Source organism: Petaurus breviceps, unplaced genomic scaffold, assembly GCF_028583685.1.
Source record: "Petaurus breviceps papuanus isolate PSGF00001 unplaced genomic scaffold, PetGlider_PUasm1.0 446, whole genome shotgun sequence".
Lineage (NCBI taxonomy): Eukaryota > Metazoa > Chordata > Mammalia > Diprotodontia > Petauridae > Petaurus > Petaurus breviceps.
In genome coordinates, this window is record NW_027186338.1 from 2,646,271 (window position 1) to 2,666,525 (window position 20,255).

The following is a 20,255-nucleotide window of genomic DNA, read 5'->3' on the forward strand; positions in this document are numbered from 1 at the left end:
AAACTATATAAATAGTTTATAGGATAAATAGGAAATAATTGACAAAGAGAAGGCACTACAGTTAAGAAAGGTTGGGAAAGGCTTTCTGCAAAAGATAGGATTTAGTAAGGAATCCAGGAAAGTCAGTAGATAGATTTGAGAAAGGAGGGTTTTGGAGGCATGGGAAATAGACAGAGAAAAGTGCCTGGGGTCCAGGGATGGTGTGTCTCATTTATGGAACAGGCAGAAGGCCAGGGTCCCTAGATCAAAGAGTACATGTTAGGTAGTGAGATTAGAAAGGTAGGAAGGGGCAGGTTATGAATGACAGAGAATTTTGTGTTTGACCCTGGAAGTGATGGGGGGCCACTGGAGTTTATTGAGTTGGGGAGTGACATGGCCATACCTGTGTTTGAAGAAGATCATTTGATGGTTGAGTGCAAGATGGACTGAAGTAGGGAGAGACCTGAGGTCAGTAGACCTGTCAGCAGCTAAGGCAATGTTCCAGATGTGATGTGATGAGGGTCTACACCTGGGTGGGGGCAGTGGCAGAGGAGAGAAGGGAAAGGGTTGGGTAGCTAGCTGTTTGGTAGGCTTTTCTGTATTGCCCAGAGAAAGCCAGCCTGATGAGCCTTGCTTTTCTCTGGCTCAAAGAAGACTGATAGCCAGGTCAAGGGTTTCATGATTTCCCAATGTCTTTTTAAGGTTGATTGTAAGCAAAAAAAAAAAAAAAGCAGTCAGCATTTCCCTGACTTGAGAATAGAAGAGAAGAGGATTTGCCCAGCTAAAGTCTATGAGGGAAGCAGGTTAGCAGAGAAGCATTTTTGTGTGGCACAGATGTTCCCAAATAGAACAATGGCACTAAAGCTTGCAGTCCAGCTTACCTGTCAGATCTATGGATAAGGGAAGAATTTATGACAAAACAAGAGAGAAAGCATTATGGGAAGTAAAATGGATAATTGGTTAAATTCAATTAAAGAGGGTTTGCACAAACAAAACTAATGCAGCCAAAATTAGAAAGAAAACAGAAAACTGGGGGAAATTTTTTTACAGCAAGTTCCTCTGATAAAGGCCTCATTTCTGAAACAGATAGAGAACTGAGTCAAATCTTTAAGAATATGAGTCATTCCCCAATTGATGGTTGGTTGTTCTTCTTTGTTTTTAAAGAGGACCAAAATGATGTAACTATGTTGGGGTCAAGGTACAGTGTGTCCAACTGTGGCTGTTTGGACAAATCTGAGCTTGATAGGCTCTACCACAGATTGGGCACAAATAGTCTATATAAACATTTGGTGTATGGTCAGAGGATATGAACAGGTAGTTTTCTGTCATATAAATATAGTCATATAATCATATGTAAAAATGCTCTAAATCACTATTGACTGGAGAAATGCAAATTAAAACAACCACTTCACACCTGTCAGATTAGCTAATATAACAGAAAAGGAAAATGGCAAATGTTGGAGGAATTGTGGGAAAATCGGGATACTAATGCACTGTTGGTATAGCTGTGAACTGATCCAACTATTCTGGAGAACAATTTGGAACTATGCCCAAAAGGCTGTAAAAATGTATACCCTTTGACCCTGTGATACCACTAGTAGATCTGTACCACAAAGAGATTTTCTTTAAAAAAAGAAAATGGGGGCAGCCAGGTAGCACAGCAAGTAAGAGCACTGGCTCCAGTGTTGAGAAGACCTGGAGATCGAATCCCGGGCTCAGACACTCAGCACCCACCCAGAAACACCTGGCCGTGTAACCTTGAGCAAGTTACTTAACCCCGATTGCTTTAAAAAAAAATAAAATAAAAAAAGAAAATGAGTCTGAAGAAACTTTGGAGCTGCGGAGCCCATGGAATGACATGGAGAGGCTGGCCTCCCACTGAGGATAGCCTGGCAGGCTGGTGGTAGGAGGCCAGTGTGGTGCTCTGGGAGCCGGGCCCAGTGTGGGCCAGAGGTTTTGGCCCCAGGGTGGACCTGACCAACCACCAGCTGGGGGGACTTTGGATCGTCTCTGGCTGTGGTGTATTTCAGGAGTTGTCAGCACATGGATGCTAAGGGTGAGCGGGTGGAGGTCCTGGGGTGTGTGGCCGGCTTGCCGGAGCATGTGGAGGCTTCAGAGAGGGCACCCAACTAATACCTTCAGCAGCTGAGAAAACCCCAGCGTTTGGTATGAAGCTCCCCTGTCTGGTAGCAGAGTCCTACTGTGGCAAGAAGCCCAAAGGTCAAGTAATTGAGTGGCAACATGAGTAAGCGAGGGAAGCAAAGCAAACAGAGGAATCCAACATTGGACTCCTATTTTGGGGATGGAGAGGATCAGGGCATGGAGCAGGGGGAAGACAGTGAAGTCAGAGCTCCTGCACCAAAACTTCAAAGAAATATACAGGCTGGTTAAAGGCCATAGAGGACCTTAAGAAGGATTTTGAAAGGCAAGTAGGAGGGGTGGAGGAGGAATTGGGAAGAGAAATGAGAACGATGTAGGAAGGTTATGGGATGAGAGTCAACAACCTGACTGAAAAAAGTGGCACCTTAAAGAGTAGACTAACTCAAATGGCAAGGGAGGCTCAGAAGGGCAGTGGGGAGAGGAATGCCTTGGGGGGCCAAATTTGCCAAATGGAAGAGGAGTCTCAGGAACTCACTTAGAAGAATCATTCCTTCGAAGTTGAATTGGAACAAATGGAGGCTGGTGACTTTATGAGAAGTCAAGATACTATTGAACAGATCCAAACAAATGAAAAGATGGAGGGCAATGTGGGATGTCTCACTGGAAAAACCACTGACCTGGAAAATAGATCCAGGAGAAGTAATTTTAAAATTATTGGACTACCTGAAAGCCATGATCAAAGGAAGAACCTGGAGGTCATCCTTCAAGAAATTCTCAAGGAAAACTGCCCTGATGTTTTAGAACCAGAGGGCAAAATAGAGGTTGAAAGAACCCACTGACCACCTCCTGAAAAAGATACCAAAAAGAAAACTCCTAGGAATATTATAGCCAGGTTCCAGAATTTCCAGATCAAGGAGAGAATATTACAAGCAGCCAGGAAGAAACAATTTGAATATTGTGGAAACACAATCAGGATAACACAGGATCTGGCAGCTTCTACACTGAAGGATCCAAGGGCTTGGAATATGATATTCCAGAGGTCAAAGGAGCTGGGATTAAAACCAAGGATCACCTACCCAGCAAAACTGAATGTCATGTTTCAGGGGAAAATGTGGTCATTCAGTGGAATAGAGGACTTTAAAGCATTCTAGATGAAAAGACCAGAGTTGAGTAAAAAGTTTGACATTCGGATGCAGGAGGCAGAAGGGGCGTGAGAGGGTAAGCAGGGAGAAGAAATCATGAGGAACTTATCAAAGTTGGACTATTTGCATTCCTACATGGAAAAGCAATAGTTGTAGCTGATGAAACTTTTCTTAGTATGGAAATAGTTGAGGGGAATATATATATATATATATATGTATATGTATATGTGTGTATGTATGTGCATGTGTGTGTATATATATGTCTATGTAGGAGGGTATATTGGCATATGAATGCATATGTGAATGTGTGTATGTTTACAGGTATACAAAGAAGGCACAGGACCAGTTTAATGAGGGGGATGATACTTAAGGGATGGAATTGAGAGGTGAGAGAGAAGTGTAATGGGAGATGGGGAGAGACAGAATGGGGTAGACTATGTCATATAGAAGAGGCGGGGGAGCAGTGGAGGGGAAGAGTGGGAAGGCAGAAGGGAATGGGTCAACCTTATTCTCATTGAATTTGGCTTAGGGAGGGAATGACATACACGCTAAATAGAGTAGGTCACCCTACAAGAGAGTAGGGGGGGAAGGGGATGAGATGGGGGATGATGGAAGGGAGGGCAGGCTGGGAGGGAGGGTAGTTAGAAGTACCCACTTTTGAAAAGGGACAGAATCAAAGTAGAGAATAGAACAAATGGGAGGTGGGATAGGAGGGAGGGAAATATAGTCAGTCTTTTACAATATATCCACTATGGAAATGTTTTGCATAGGTACACATGTACAACCTATACTGAATTGCTTATCTTCCCAGTAAGGGTGGGTGACAAGGGAGGAAGGGAATGAATTTGGAATTCAAAGTTTCAAAATCAAATGTTTAAATATATGTGCATATATATATATACCATTATTAATATTATTTTACATGTAACTGGGAAATAAGATATACAGGCACTGGGGCATAGAGATCCACCATGCCCTACTGGAAAGTCAAAGGGGGTATGGGAGAAGATATGGGAAAGAGCAGATTGGAGGAGGGGATATACAGTGTGATCGCTATTTTGAGGTAGTGGGTAGGGGAAAAGTGGGGAGATAATTTGTAACTCAAAATCTGGCAGAAATGAATGATGTAAGCCAGAAGTTAATAAAGCATTTGATTTGAAAAAAAAAAAAGGAAAATGATTCACATATAGAAAAATATTTAAAGCAGCTCTTTTTGTGGTGGCAAAGAATTGGAAATAGAGGGGAAATCCATCAGTTGGAGAAAGGCTTAATAAGTTGTGATATATGATTGTGATGGAATATTACTGTACTATGAAAAATGATGGAACAGGATGATTTCAGAAAAACCTGGAAAAACTTACACAAACTGATGCAAAGTGAACTGAGCAGAACCAAATCATTGTACAGAGTAACAACATCATAAGGATGATCAGTTGTGAATGACTTAGCTATTCTCACCAATACAATGATCCAATACAATTCCAAAGGGCTCATGATGAAAAATGCTATCCATCTCCAGAGAAAGAATTGATGGAATCTGGATGCAGATCAAAGCCTATCATTTCTCACTTTATTTTTTTAGTCTGTCTTTTTCCACAACATGACTAATGTGGAAATATGTTTTATACATGTATAAACTATATCAAACTGCTTACCACTAGGGAAGTTAGAGGGAGGAGGGAGGGAGAGAATTTGGAACTCAAAAATTTTTTAATGAATTTTTAAAATTAATTTTACATGTAATTAGAAAAGAAATAAAATATTTTTTAAAAATTTTAAGAAAGAAGATTTTTTTTGCCATTATCAAATTTCAAATTAGATTACAAAACCAAAATTGTCCAAACTGTCTGGGACTGGATTAAAAAATAGAAAATTGGGGGCGGCTAGGTAGCGCAATGAATAGAGCACCGGCCCTGGCGTCAGGAGGACCTGAGTTCTAATCTGGCCTCAGACACTTAACACAAATGCTAGCTGTGTGACCTTGGGCAAGTCACTTAACCCCAATTGCCCTCCAAAAAAGCAAAAAAAAACTAGAAAAGTTGATCATTGGAGTAATGATAACACAAGCAAGATTTAGAAGTGAATATGTAGAAGAGGTTAGTGATTGATGAACTCAAGAATGCAAACCACTAAGAAAGTATTCTTTATTTAACAAAAACAGCTAGAAAAACTACATAATAGTCTGACAGAAAATGGAGTTAGAGTTGCATCTTGCACTATAATATTACAAAAAATTCAAATTGCATAATCTAAATATGAAAAGCAATTTCATAAAAAAAATTAGAGGGAGATGGAAAGTATTGTACACAATCACAGAAAAAGGGAAAAACTATTAACCAGATATGATACAGAAGTTATAAAAGACAAAATAGACAAAAAGACAAAATTAATGCAATTGCATATTTTTGAATAAATTTTTTTTAAAAAAGAAATGGAGCAGGAAAAAAATTAAGTCTGATGTAAGATCTATAGAGGATTGACAGAAATTAATAAGATTAAGGTCTGATTGTGACAGAGGGGCAACGGGCGCTTCTCTCTACCTTTGTACTTATGGTAGCTACTCACATATGGCATTAAAAGCATGGGCTCTTCTATCTATGTAAACCTGAATCAGAACCTTAAGGGTCCTGGTTGCTTCTTATACTTTGTGTTTCCCTGAACATAAATGACTAAATAGTGATCCTGAAATGGACATTTACATCTTAGGCAGCCACTTCATGAAGCTGAGCAATCAGAAGTCCCTGGGTCCTTCATCTGGAATCCTTTTCTTGGGGAAAGGGGATGAACCCAAATCTTCACCTGACTTTCCAGAAGTCATAGACCCTGAAGGAATTATTTAGAAAATGTGCAGGTTAGATGAAAGTGAAATGCCTGTTAAAGAGACCGAATAAATGCTCTTGGGCAGCTAAGTGGCAGAATGAATAGAGCTTTAGCCCTGGGGTCAGGAAGGCCTGAATTCAAATCCAGTCTCATACAGGGGCTGTAAGACCCTGGGCAAGTCACTTAACCTTGTTTACCTCAGTTTCCTCATCAGTAAAATGAGCTAGAGAAGGTAAGGGCAAACAACTCCAGTATTTTTGCCAAGAAAACCTCAAATGGGAGAGTCACCCAGGACTGAATATAACAACTAAATGTTCTAAGCTTTAATGTTTTAAATAAACAGCCTCCCCCTCCAAGAGGGTATAAAAGGAGTTAAAGATTGTGATTTCATGTTTGAAGTCTGTCAGTGAGTGCCTTTTGTGTTTAGGCATTTCTTTTGTAGTGGAGGAAAGAAATAGTCATCTGATACTTGATCTATCTAAAATATTAAATATTTGTCTAATAATAATAGCTAACATTTATATAGCAATTATTCTGTGCCAAACACTATGCCAAGGGCTTTACAATTATTAGTCCACTTAATCCTCATAACCCAGGAAGGTAGGTGCTACTATTATCCCCATTTTACAGATGAGGAAACTGAGGCAAATATTGGTTAAGTGACTTGGCCAGGAATACACAAGCTGATAAAAGTCTGAACTGGTCATCCTTACTCCAGGCACTCTGTTCTACCCAGTGAGCCACCAAACTGCCCTACTTCTAATTCCTTTTGGATAACTTTTAGCTTTCTTTAAGCCATGTTCCTCTCTGCCCTGGGAGTCGAGGGTATAAAGAGCCACAGAATATGAAACAAAGAGCCCAGGTAATCTCTTTGGGGTCCAGGCAACCCCGATACTGGGGGTCCTTTGTGGGATCCCAGAAACAGAGCTAGTCTATTATATTTACTTTACACAGGCCACCCGGTAAGGGTGTGTCATAGTGCATAGACAAAAGCTTGTACACAGGACTTTGCACTTGCCTTAAATACATAAACACTCAGAGACCTTTGCCTAGGTTGCTCAGAAAACTAGAGACCAGAAGAAAGAAGAGAATCCCCCTCATCACCTAGAGAAGTTGGGAAGCAGTGTTCCCCAAAGGGAGACCCAGGTTTTGCTGTGTGGGTGAAGGAGGGCAGTGCACAGAGACGCAGACAGATATTGGCACGGCGCTGTAAATTACAGTCCGTGTAATGGATATGGGTGCGCCAACAGCAAAGACAGACGGATATTGACAAAGCGCTGTATATTGCAGTCCCCTAATAGACATGGGTGCACTAACATCACACACGAGGACGCCTCACTTCACACACACATAAGGAAAACTATATGGTCCAGACCTCTAGATCCTCTCTCAAGTGGCGTCTAATTGCGAGTCAAGCCAACAAGCATTTATTAAGCGCCTACTATGTGCCAGGAAGCCAATCCGAGGAGAAAGAAAAGCGGTCCCTGCCCTCAGGGAGTTTGCACTCTAAGTAAAGACCCACCAAAGACAGCTGAGAAGATGGTAGGGGAAGCGATGAAGAAGACGTAGAGGGAGGGCCTCCTAAAAACGAAAATTCTGGGAAGAGCCAGCCCATGAAGGGCCCTCTTTTCTCTTCATGCCCTGCCGCCTTTCCCCCTTCTTCGGTTCCTTCTTTCCTCCTCCTCCCTCCCCGCATTCCCTTCGGGAACACCCCAGCGAAGTTCCAGCAGCACTCTAGGGCTCCGGCTCCCCAGGCCCCGCCCCTTCTCGGCCAGGCCCCGCCCCAGGCCCAGGCCCCGCCCCTCCGTGACGTCAGTTGTTATGTCTCGGGCTCGGCCGCGGCCGCAGCTGATCCGCTGCTGGGCAGGAGGCGGCGGCGGCGTCTCTGTCTCTGTGGCCGCGGTGGGCGATCGGAGCTTGGGGTCGCGGGGCGGCGGGGAATCCCGGAGCGGGAGCGCGTAGGCCCTACGCCCCGCGGGGATCCCGCGAACGGTCCCGGGGCGGGCGGCGTGGGCCCCCCTCGGCTAGCCTTCGCCCGCGCCGCTGCCAGGCCAGGGCCAGGGCTGGGGCCGGGGTCGGGGTCGGGCGAGCGCGCCCTGGAGCCGCCGGCCGCCCGCGGGGGACGCGGAGCCCGTGCCGGCCGGGGCCTGGCGGCCCGGCTCCAGCCTGCGGCAGCGGCGGGGTCCGCCCTCGCCCTCCTCGGCTGCGCGGCCCGCGCCTCTTTGGAGCCCTTGGAGGCCGGCCCCGGAGGCCTCGGGGAGTGACTGAGCCCGCAGCCGGCGGCGCTCCTGCCCCGCCCGGGGCCTGCCTGGCCCCACCACACTGCTCGTGCCCCCTCCCCGCGGGCGCCCAGAGCCCAGGCCTCGGCAGCCCCCCCCCCGGCCCCCCGGCGCTCCTCGGACCCCCGCCCCTGAGTGAGGGGTCCCCAGCGCGCCTCCCTCCCCGGGCCGGCCCCCGCGGGCTCCCGCCGCGCTCCCGGGGCACGGGGGATGCCGGCCGCGTCCTTGGGCTCCCGCAGCGCTCTTGGCCGCGGCGCGCCCCTCCCCCGCTGAGCCGGCCGGCCCCTGCCCCCGGAGGCGACCGGCGCCAAGATGTGGCTCAAGCTCTTCTTCTTGCTGCTCTACTTCCTGGTCCTGTTCGTGCTGGCCAGGTTCTTTGAGGCCATCGTCTGGTATGAGACGGGCATCCTGGCCACCCAGCTGGTCGACCCCGTGGCGCTCAGCTTTAAGAAGCTCAAGACCATCCTGGAGTGCCGAGGCCTGGGCTACTCTGGGCTGCCCGAGAAGAAGGATGTCCGGGAGCTGGTGGAGAAGTCCGGTAAGGAACCCCCCCGGGACGCCGGGGGCTACCCCAGGGCCGCCCTCCTGCCCAGCTGCTGCAGGCAGCCGCCTGCAGAAGCCGGACACCCGGCCCCGTGCGTCCGAGGCAGGACCCGAGGCCGGCTTCTCTCTGGGAGACCCCGGGAGAGAGCTTTGCAAGCCCCCAGGGACGGGCACCCCACCTCTGATTACTGGTGTAGAAGGCCGGCCGCCCCTTGCCCGAGCCCTGAGGTCACACGACTTGCCCGTGGTCACAGCACGCTGCCCGAAGCCATACTCGGAGGGCACCCTTTCTGCACTGTGCCGACTGCCCACCGAACCTCACAGTGCTGTGCGCCCAAGGGACGGCGATCATCCCGGTGATGGATGGAGCTTGGCCCTGCAGCTGTGGATTTTTTATAGCCTGGGGATTTTTCCTCCATAGATGGAATAAAGAGTGTGTATATATATAAGGCTTTAAGTTAGCAGTTCTGTGAAGTTCTGAGCAAGTTCCTGGATTTCTAAAACGTGAGATTCTTTCACTTTGTGTGGAGGACTGAGATGATTTGTATGAGGGTTTTTAAAAGCTCCTACGAAGTAAATAACGCTTTGAACAGGAGGCCTTTAAGGATTTCCCAGTGACTCTGGCATTGGTCCTAGACAAATAGAAAATAATTTCCAACCATTCGGAAACAGGCGTATGGCCAATATGTCATTCTAAAATTTCAGTTTATAAATTGAGTATGTATTTACATATAAGTATATGTTTATGTATATGCTCAATTTATAAATTGAAATATATGCACATTTATATGAAATTTATATATTCTCAAGATTTGTGTGTGTGTACCTGTATATGTAAATTTTGTTTTGTAAACACATGGGTACACTGTGTGCTCAATATCAAGGCAGCTTGTCCTTTGTTTACCTAGTTAGAACTCTCCCTCTAGTCACTGGGATTGTGAAGATGCTTAGTTAGGCCCAAGGCTTGAAATTTACTGGGAGTAGCATGCTTCTATAGTGATAGGTTTTTAATAAGGGAAAGTACTTTGTACAAAGAGGGAGGTCTGTACTTTAAACTCTAGAAAAAAAAAAAACTGGGGGAATGTGGGTGAAAGTTTAAGGCTTCCTTCCTTTTTTTGAAAAGGAGCTTTGGGAGAATGTTTTTCTTTGACCACTCTTTCTCATCTTGGTTTGGATTTCCATTTTTCCTGCCTTGTTAGTCCTTGCCACTGACAGCTGTAGGTTAATGGATTAGAACACCAGAAAGTGAAACCAAATGTAACACACATGAACCCGATTTGTCCCTCTTACAGACAATTGACTGGCTGAAGGATACAGTTTTGACAGAATGTCAAGGAGAACAGTAACCTTAACTTTTTTGCATTGAACTCTGAAATGCACCATACTGGCCAAGTATTCTTGTATTTGTTTAACAGGTTTCCTCCCTGTTCCTTTCTGCCCTCTGCCCCTCCATATGCACACAAAGAAATGTATATTTGCTTTTAAATTTTCCTTCCTGGACCGGGTATGTGCAGTCGTAAATGGTAGGCTGGGTTTCTCTGTGTAACTGTTGAAACCTTTGTTTCTAGCTTTGTCTGCTCTCAATTTGCAAGGCTAATTATTTCCTACAGCACTCCCCTACAGCTATGTAATGTGTTAGATACAAATATTAACTCTTCCAAAGAATGTATTAGTTACCATTTAAGGTGACAGTGCTATTAAACCCATAGGCGAACCATTTCAGGAAAAACCCATATTCTCTCTCTACAAAAAAAAAGTTCATTTTTTTCTTTAAAGATTAATTATATCCTTTATTTTAAAGCATGGTTTATTTTGGGGTTTATTTCTCATATAGAAAATACAGTGAGGTAACCAAAGTCAAAGGCTCATAATACATATATTAATAAATATGCACTAGTGATATCAGAATTGAAGTCCGTTTTATAGAAGTGTTGCTATAGAAATATAGTATTATAATTTTAGATGTATTGAAATTAAAGTTGTCTAAGAACCAGACAAGTAGGTTATTGCAGACAACCTTTTATTTATTTAGGGGGGCTTTATTTATTTAATTTGGAGGGGGGAGGGCAGGGTAATTGGGGTTGACTTGCTCAAGGTCACATGGCTAGTAAGTGTGATCAAGTGTCTGAGGCCAGATTTGAACTCAGGTCCTCCTGACTACAGGACTGGAGTCTATTGTGCTATTCACTGCGCCACCTAGCCGCCCCCCAGACAACCTTTTAAAACCTTGAAAGCTGCTGTGCAGATATTAGATGAGGATGGTTTTACTCCAATCCCACTTAAAGCTAAGTCAAAGTCTGTTCTTTTAGTTGAGTGTTCTTTAGAGTTCAGTTGAAGGCAAAAATTCACAGTAGTATTTTCATTGTTTGTTCTGAGAGGTCAAATTTTTGACCCTTAGTCACACCACAGGCTCCATTACTCATTTGCCACATGACCTTGGTCAAGTCCTGCATCCCAGGTACTAAATCTTTAAATTGACTGAGTTATTTAACAACAGACCATTTATAAAGTTATGGGTGGCCTAAGGAGAAAGATGCAAACCCTTGTGATTATTGTGATTTTACTTTTAGCTATTGATAGAAATTCAACAGTCAACCTAAACTTAATTTTTATCTATCTCTACAACAGTGTGATAGAGTGTTGAGCTGTGTAAAGCTAATTTCAGAAATCATGGAAGAAGTAGGTTTAGAGATAAATGTTTACCCTTTTGTGCTTTTCCAAGTTTTGTTTCTCTAACTCTTTTTTTTTCTTCTTTAGGAGACCTGATGGAGGGTGAGCTTTATTCTGCACTCAAGGAAGAAGAAGCGTCCGAGTCTGCTTCTAGCACCAACTTCAGTGGTGAAATGCACTTCTATGAGCTCGTGGAAGACACCAAAGATGGAATTTGGCTGGTTCAGGTATTTAGATTGGTGGTTTATTCATACTCATTTCAGAACAGAGGCAGGAGAGGTGATCTTTGCAGAGAGGGTCTTAGTGCCCGTGACTTCGATGTAGGAGGTCTTCCGAGCCAGCTTTCCCGGGCAGTGATGGTGGGCAGCAGGCAGCTTTTGTGTGTCAACTGTTGGCTATTGAATCCCAAGGGAATGAAAAGGAAGACTGAGCCTTTGTTTGGTTGTTTCGACCATTGTCTTTTTCCCTTCCCATTCCTCAGACTGGAACGGATGAGTTTTTGGTCATGTTGTTCTGTCTGCTTTTCAAGTTCTTTTAAAAACAAACAAGCAAACAAGAGAAATACTGGACAAACTTTTAACGATATGTGGAGATGAAAATACATTCGAGACAGAGGGTCCAATCAATGTTGGACACATTGATTAAATTAGAATTTTTCTATTCAAAGTTAAAGCAAGTTCAATAAAACCATGGCATTTTAGACCTGGTAGGGACCCTACAGATAATTAAACCTACGCCTTCATTTTCATGGAAAGGAGACTACAAAGGATTCACCCAAGGTCATGAGCTGGCCGTACACAGCTCAGAGTTTGGAAATCCAGCTTAGTACATTTTTTCCTTCTTTTCCCTGGAGCCTGGAGGGAGCCAGGCAGAATATAGAAGGAGGAAGGGCAGGCAGTCAGGAGACCTTGATGTGGAGACCTCTGATGGCACCATTGACTTGCACCATGACCCTGGGCCAAGTCCCTTACCCTCTGTACTACAGGCAATACTGTAGTGATAGCGAGCATTTCCACAGAGAGTTTGTCTGCCTGGTACTTTGAATCCTCCATGAGACCCTGGGATTATCTCTGCCTTATAATAGAAGAAACTGAGATTAGGAGATTCAATGACAGGGTCAGCCAGCTAAGGAAGGATCGGAGGCAGGGTTTGAACTCAGCTCTTCCTTGCTCTGGTCCAACAGTCTCCTGAGTCATGTGTATGTAGTGTGCGTGTAGATGGCAGTGAAGTGATCAGATTGGCCATGGCATCTCACAGCTCATTGAAGCCATGTCTCTGGAATATCCGGGCCTCTTCATATGGCGGCGCAGGTCCCTTTCTTGTTGACCTGAGGTGCTGGGGCCTCTCTCCCCCCAGACTTCCTTTTTTTTATTTTGTGCTTAGTATCTTGGCATTGTTTTCCTGGTAGAAGGGACCCTCCTAGAGGGCAGGGCCTGTCAGATTGCCCAGCACCTAGCACATAGCAGGGGTTGTGGGTTTTTTTAAGTCATAATTTAAGTTGAGGGTATCTGGTTTTGAAGAAATAGAAATATTCTTTAGGCCTTTCCCTTCCAAAGATTTTTTAAGTGGAACTGTTATTTTCAAGTAGCCAGAGAGCAGTTGGCTCGAAGGAACTCTGTCTTTTCAAAAATGTCAGCTTGGGGGGCTGGTTCTTCTCTGCCTGCAAGATGTACTTTGACTCTCTTTTCACATCAAATGAGGCATCAGAGTTCCCTGTTCGGATGGGATCGGCTTGTGCAGCCCTTGGCAGAGGAAAGTACATGCACTGGGCCCATTTCTAAAAGGCCCAGTTAGAGAGAGTTGTCTAGGGCATCCAGGGTGTCAGGGTTGGGACTACATGTCCTTATTCTCCCTCTTTCCTGACTCAGGTTAGCTGCAGTCTTCTCTCCAGTTGGGTTTTTTTTTTCTGTGACATTGAGAAAGCATTTAGGGAAGTGTCACACTGCTGATAATGGCCCTCCATACATCTTCATGCCTGTTCTTTGGTTTAAAAAAAATAAATCAAGTAGTTGTCAATAAACTACCTGGTAAAAAGGTGTCATACCAGAGCGTGCGAGGGGCTTGCGGAGAGACGATTGTGGGAGGGAGCCCGCCACAAGAGAGAGGACCCTCCGCCAGCCTCTTGGCAGGCTCCTTCTGGTCCAGAGCACAGTGCTACACAGGAAGGAGATTTGCCCGCCCCTGATGCCTAGTACTTGCGGTGATCTCTCTCTGCCTCATAGCTGGGGGCACGCTTCTTTTCTGAACAATCACAATGAGTGGCTTTCTTCACCTCCTCTTTTTTCTGAGTTACAGTGGGCTTCATTAACCTACCATCGTGTCACATCAGCCCGGTGACACAGCATCCCTCTTCTAAGCCTTCTTGTCCCTGACTTTGTCTTTTGTGTCCTCTGCAACTTGGAAAGTACCAAACAGACTTGAGTATTCCAGACAAGGCCATGCTGTGGCATCGGCAATGAGCCAGAATACTTGATGGTCTTCCTCCAGCCTGTGGACACATCAGCTCTGCCACCAACGAGGCACGACTCAAACCTCTCCAGTTTGTTTGTAAAGTGGGGCTGGTTATCCTGCACCAGCCCTTTTGTGGGCTCCCAGGAGTGTGAGGAGCTTCTCATAGAGCGCTGTGTGGACCTTTAAGTGGTGTGTCAGTGTGAGTGAGGACTGTTTCCTTACCAACGTGGCCTCTTTACTAGTTTCCATTTATAGTGCCATTATTTCCTACATTGATCAGTACCAGTTGCCTGCCCAGAGCGGGCATTCCTAGTCTGGGGCCTCCCTTCATATGGCTGGTACCTTTTTTCCAAGTGCTGTAGATTCCTCATTGTCACCATATAACCCTGAGTCTTGGCCCACACAGGCTTCTGTGCCCTGGCCCCAGTGCATGGAATGGTGATGAAGAAAATGATGAAATTCAACCATTTGTTTCTTCTTTCCACTGGCATCACCTCCATTAAGTATTTGTTAGCATTTCTGATTTGGCTGCAAATAGGCTGTAGACGGGCTGTAGAGAGGCAGAAGGCGGCAAGTGCTAACTGCTCTCAGCTGGGGTGTTAGAGAGTTAGAAGAACTGAGGGCCCAAGGCTGCATCAACGGTCTGGAGCCAGATCTATGGGACATGCTTGTTACCAGCCCAGGAAGGAAAGGAGAATGCGTGCTGTGCAAAGCCTCTTAGGGCAGGAGATCACAAGATCTGCTACAACTCAAAAGAGTTAGTGGTGCTTTCAAAAGTTCCTAACCTTTATTCCCAGGGGATAGTTGATGCACGGGCTTATGTCCTACTTGACTAACCTCCCCTAGAAAAGGACCAAAGCAATAGCTGAATGTCCTTAAATTTGCTGGTGTCCGTGGCTTGAGCCCCTCTGTAATGCTGCTGTTTGGCTAGAATGCACATTTTGAAATGTAAATGAAAATACCTTGTCATGATGAAATGCTGACCTATAGAAAATGGACACCCATGGTTGACTTTAAGTCCAGCTGGCGTGATTGGAGTTGGGTTGCCCTTGATTTGATCCTAGATTATAAAATCATAGCGTGTCTGAGCTGGAGGAAACCTTCGCTGATCCATCCCCTGCATTTTATAGATGAGAAAACAGGCCCAAAGAATTCTTGAGAGAGAAGGAATGAGAACTTAGGTGTCTTGACCTGTAGCCAGGCCAGTGTCCTTGGACACAGAATCCCAGCACTACAGAAGACACATCAGCAGCTGCCAAGTTCAGCCCACACCCCAACAAGCAGTGCCTCTCACGGCCATTCTGGATCCTGTCATCATCTATAAATCTGATAAGGAGCCTCTCTGGGCATTCCTTCACGTCACTGATAAACACATTCAACAATTTGAAGGGCTTCTCCATGACACTACTCTGGGGCAACTCTTTATTGTGATGTTGGAGTGATGGCATTTCCAAAATGGTGCCCCAGATGTTTGTGTTAGTTCTCATTCAGAGTTTCATGGATGGAAGGAGGAATACTTCAGCCTTGGGTCTTCAGTGTCTTCCTGCCCTCCTTGCCTGCCCCAGTGATGATGGTTGGGGAACCTGTCACTGGCTGGAGTCAGGAGACATGAGGTTTGCTCAGACTTCTGGAGAAGAGAAGATTCACCACCAAGACTAGGATGTGGGGCAGGGGAGTTGGGGGATATGGACGCTTTTATAGCCTCTGTGTTCGGTCGTGAAAAAAGGATAGATGGTTTGAAAGAAGAATGAAGCTTTTCTTCCTTTCCCCACGGGTATGACGTGATCTTTTCTCTCTGCCTGTGAAATGCTGATCGCAGCTCTTTGCCAGGTTCTGAGAACCCCCTTCCTCAGAGTACATGGCTGCAGCATCAGACTGACCAGGCCCAGCAGCACAAACCTTCAGACCGTCTTCCATCTCAGGCATGCCTACTGTGTGCAGCAGGCTGTTCTGGCTAGATTACTAAAATCAGAGACTCCCCTGGGGCTGAGCAGAGAGTGTGTGAGGGGGATGAAGTCTGGGCTAGCTTGGAAGGCTGGAGCAGCCAGATTGCAAAGGGCTTTGAGAGAGGTCTGTGCTTTATCATGAAAACATCCGGACAGGGTGAAGCTTCTTGGAGAGGACAGTGCCAGGGTCAGGGAGCTGTAAAAGATGCACTGGTGAGAGGAGAGAGAAGCTTTGGGGAGCCCAGTAGGAGGCTGGGGCAGTAGGCCAGGCAGGAGCTTGTGATGGCCAGGGGCCTCAATAGGGGACAGGTGGCAGTGCTGTTGAACCTGTGAAGCGGAAGGGGGTGAGTGAGAGTGAAGAGCGGAGGTGACTTCTGTTGTCCACCTGTCGCATTTGAGGAATGGTGGTCATTGCAACAGAAATGAGCAGGTTAGGAGAAGGGGTGAGTTTTATAATGACAGTGTACATAGCACTCGAAGGTTTGCAAAGCAAATGTGTTCTCACTTGGTCCTTAAAACTGCCCTGTGAGGTAGTTACTCTTGTAATTACCATTTTACAGTTGAGGAAACTGAGGCTACAAAGTTAAGTGACTTGCCCACAGTCACACAGCTAGTACGTATGAGGCCAGATTGAATGGAGGTCTTCCTGACTTCAGGCCCAGCACTCTCTTCACTGTACTACCTAGCTGCCTCACTTTAGGGGGAAAGAAACTGAGTTCCATATTTTGTTGAATTTGAAATGCCCAAGAGACATGCAAGTGGATACATCCAGCAGATGGCCAGAAATGTATCTGGGACATAGTGGGCACTTAATAAAAATGGATTGATTGATAAAATGTCAGCCTGGACCTCAGGGAGAGGTAAAGGTTGGATGTGCTGACTTCCAAGTTGTCTGCATAGAGATTGGTCCATGGGAGCTGATGGGAGGGAGAAAGGGAGGGAAAAGTAGTCTGTTAGATGACAGCAACATCCCCTATTCTTAGGAAGGAGTAAGTAATTAATTGTCCAAATCAGACTTTAAGAGAGCTCAGTGTGTATAGAAAGTCATTGATCAAAAACTGTAAGACTTAATGTCAGACTGTGGACAAAGCATCTTCCAGTCGTATAAATATCCACTGCAGTTATAATATGCTTTCAGGGAACGGTTGAAATAACCTCTCTCATTGATTTTCTGGAGGCTTAAGACTGGCCCTCAAATGTTGGAATTGTGTTCATTTCAGGCCCTAAACTTTCCAGTAAATATCTGTTTTATCTTTTTAGGTCAAAAACTGTCACGCTACAATTTTAGTGTACGTGATTATTCTAAGTTGTTATGAAGACAAGATTGTCCGTATTGTCATTTGTAACTAAATAAATTGTAAGGATCCTTATCCGGTATGTAGAGATCTGTTTAAAAAAAAAATCTTTTAAACATTTTTTTAATTCAATTTTATTTTTAATTCCCAATTCTCTCCCTCCCCCTCTTCCCTACCTATTAAGAAGGCAAGAAAAACAAAATTCATTAAAAATATTTGCAGTCATGTAAAAAAAATTGTGTTAACTTTATTCCAAAAAAAGACAAAGAGAATACATTTAAGTCTGTACTATGAGTTTGTCAGTTCTGTCTGTGGAAGCAGATAGCTTTTTACATCATGAGTTCTTTGGAATTGTGCTGGATCATTGTTTTGATCAGAGAATCTAAGTCTTTCACAGTTGATTATTGTCATATTACTGTTACTGTATATTGTTCTCCTAGCTCTGCTCACTTCACTTTGCATCAGTTCATATAGATCTTCCCAGGTTTTTCTGAAACCATCCTCTTCATCATTTTATAGCAATTGTATTCCATTGCATTCATACACCACAACTTGTTCAGCCATTCCCCAGTTGACGGGCATCCCCTCAGTTTCCAATTCTTGGCCACCACAAAAGAGCTGCTATGTTTGTATATGTGGGTCCTTTTCCTTTGATATCCTTGGGATACAGACCTACTAGTGATATGGCCAGGTCAGAGGGTATGCACAGTTTCAGAGCCCTTTGGGCATAGTTCCAGATTGTTACCTAGGATGGTTGGACCATTTAACAGCTCCACCAACAATGTATTAGCGTACCTGTTTTCCCACATGCCCTTTAGTTCTTGACATTTTCCTCTTCTGTCATGTTAGTCCATCTGATGGGTCTGAGGTGGTACCTCACAAGGTTGCTATAATTTGCATTTCTCTAATCAGTAGTGATTCAGAGCAGCTTTCTTTGCATGACTACTGGTAGCTTGGATTTCTTCCCCTGAAAGCTGCTTCTTCACATCTCTTGACCATTTACTGACTGGGAAGTGGCTACCAATAGATCTTAGGGCTGTGTTGGCTGGCTGTGCCACAGCACCTGACCCCTTCCCTGCTCTCCCCGAGGTTTGCTGGGAGCACAAAGGGAAAGAAGAGGCATTGTGACATGACGGCTAGTGTTAGACCTGGAGTCAGGAGGACGTGGGTTTGAATCTTGCCCTATACACCAACTGTTTGGGTGCCCCTTTTCAGCCTCCATTTCCTCATTTGTCAAATGGAAGTTTGGACTTGATTACCTCTTCCCTTCAACGCCCCTTTGATGTTCTGAAGCCCAGCGGCAGGATCAGCTTGGATGGCTCCCTTCCTCTCTACTCCTGGCACCCTGTCCACAGAGACCCTGAGGAGCTGCACCATCAGCTGCACACATAGCCCTCTGCCCCCACTCTAGTGGGATCATGAAAAATGAAACTAGGCTTGTTTTCCCCCAAAAAGATGGCAGAGATGGATGCCTGTTCTGTTTATCAGACTTTTAACTGAGCGGTGGGAGAACTTAGAGCAGCTGTGAAAAGAGCCCCTGACCCCGAGAGATGCCCCAGGGCTAAAGGGCATCGCACCCTCCCTGCTGCCCTCGGGCTTTGTTGTCGTGTATTGCTGGAGGCTGGAGGAGAGCGGTGGACCAGGGAGGGGAGGAAGAAGGGAGGAGTAACAGCAGAATTGTTGTTTGTGTTGCCTTTTTGAAGCCTTGGTGAGGGGCAGGTAGGAGAGGCTGAGGAAGGGTCCAGGTTCGCTGCTTCTCACGGGGCTTTTCATACTTTCCTGTGGGCCAAGGAGAGACATGGCTTTCTTTGGGATTTCATGTTTCCATTTTTGTGTGTGACCTCCGTGGACGGAGAATCTCTCACAAAATACATCCAAAAGGGAGTCTCCACATTGGATGGGTGCCATCACCCCCCTCACTTTGGGGACACAGCTCCAGGTCCTTTACCCATCCTGAGCTCAGTCTCTTGTCAACTCTGGCCCTTCCTGTTCCTCCTGTCCTGTAAACAAAGATGCCACCCATGGCTCTTTCTTTCACCCTTCTCTGGTGGCCTCATCTGCTGTATCTTTGCAGGTGACTTCCATGTCTCTGACCTCTACCCACAGCTCTAGGCATTTATTTCCATTGTTTGCTAGGAATTCTCGCCTGGATGGCCACCAGCCCTCTGCTGAGCTCAGAACATTCCTCTGTCCCTCCCCTATCCCTGCCCCTTCTCTACAATTTCCTCACCAGCATCCTCCTGGCTGTGTGGAGAGGTGGAGGGTCTGTCCATTCTCCGGCGGCCTCTGCAGTGGGCACTGGCCCTGTCCTCTCTGTTCCTGCTGCAGCTTTGGTGTTCAGGACCCCATCTCTTCTCCCTTAGAATTTTGTGTTCCCCTCCTTAGTGATCTTCGTTCCTCTGCTCTGGGTCCTCTTCGGTTCATCCGCCGCCTAGTGACTCAGCTCATCCTTAACAGGTTTGGGGATGGCACAGAGCTGGGCAGGCTGGGTACTGAGAAGGATGGAGCTGGCCTATGAAGAGAGGTGGGCAGGCCTGGAACGGGGGAAATCTTACCCTTGGATTTAAGAAATCAACTTGACAGGCTGGCAGTAAGGACAGGCACAAGTCCATCTGAAAGAGGCACCATAGCTACCATTTATATGGCATGGTGCAGAGCACTTTCACAGAGGCCTCCCCTGACAGGCAGGCACTGCTGTGAGCCCTGCCCTTGGAGATGAGGACGCGGGCTCAGGCAGGCTGAGTGTCTGAGGCCACATTTGAGCCCAGGTTTTCCTCACTGCGGGTCTGGCGCTCTCCCCATTGCCAACAATATAGACTGCTGGACAGACGGAAAGTTTCATAGGAGGTGTGATGTGTCTGGGCCTTGCAAGGCTGTGGCACTGCCGAGCTCAGCCCTGGTCAGGGAGCAGCTGGGGCCCTGTTTTAGGGTGTGGAGGTGGGCAGCCCGGCTGGTGGAGGTCTCGGGGTGTGGAGGTGGGCAGCCAGGCTGCTGGAGGTCTCGGGATGCGGAGGTGGGCAACCAGGCTGG

At 46.0% G+C, this 20,255-nt stretch overlaps 1 protein-coding gene across 4 annotated transcripts in view; it reads left to right on the plus strand.

Annotated features, from left to right (window-relative positions):
* The first annotated feature begins 8,483 nt into the window (after positions 1-8,483).
* RNF103 (ring finger protein 103) overlaps positions 8,484-20,255 on the plus strand; it is a 53,836-nt gene continuing 42,064 nt past the window's right edge. The window contains exons 1-2 of one of the 4 annotated variants that reach the window (XM_069101057.1): positions 8,484-8,858; positions 11,621-11,760. In XM_069101057.1, the coding sequence (XP_068957158.1) occupies positions 8,633-8,858; positions 11,621-11,760 (366 nt within the window). In that variant the 5' untranslated portion in view covers positions 8,484-8,632. The remainder of the gene's footprint in view (positions 8,859-11,620; positions 11,761-20,255) is intronic. The other 3 variants (XM_069101058.1, XM_069101055.1, XM_069101056.1) reach the window with 3 other exon arrangements.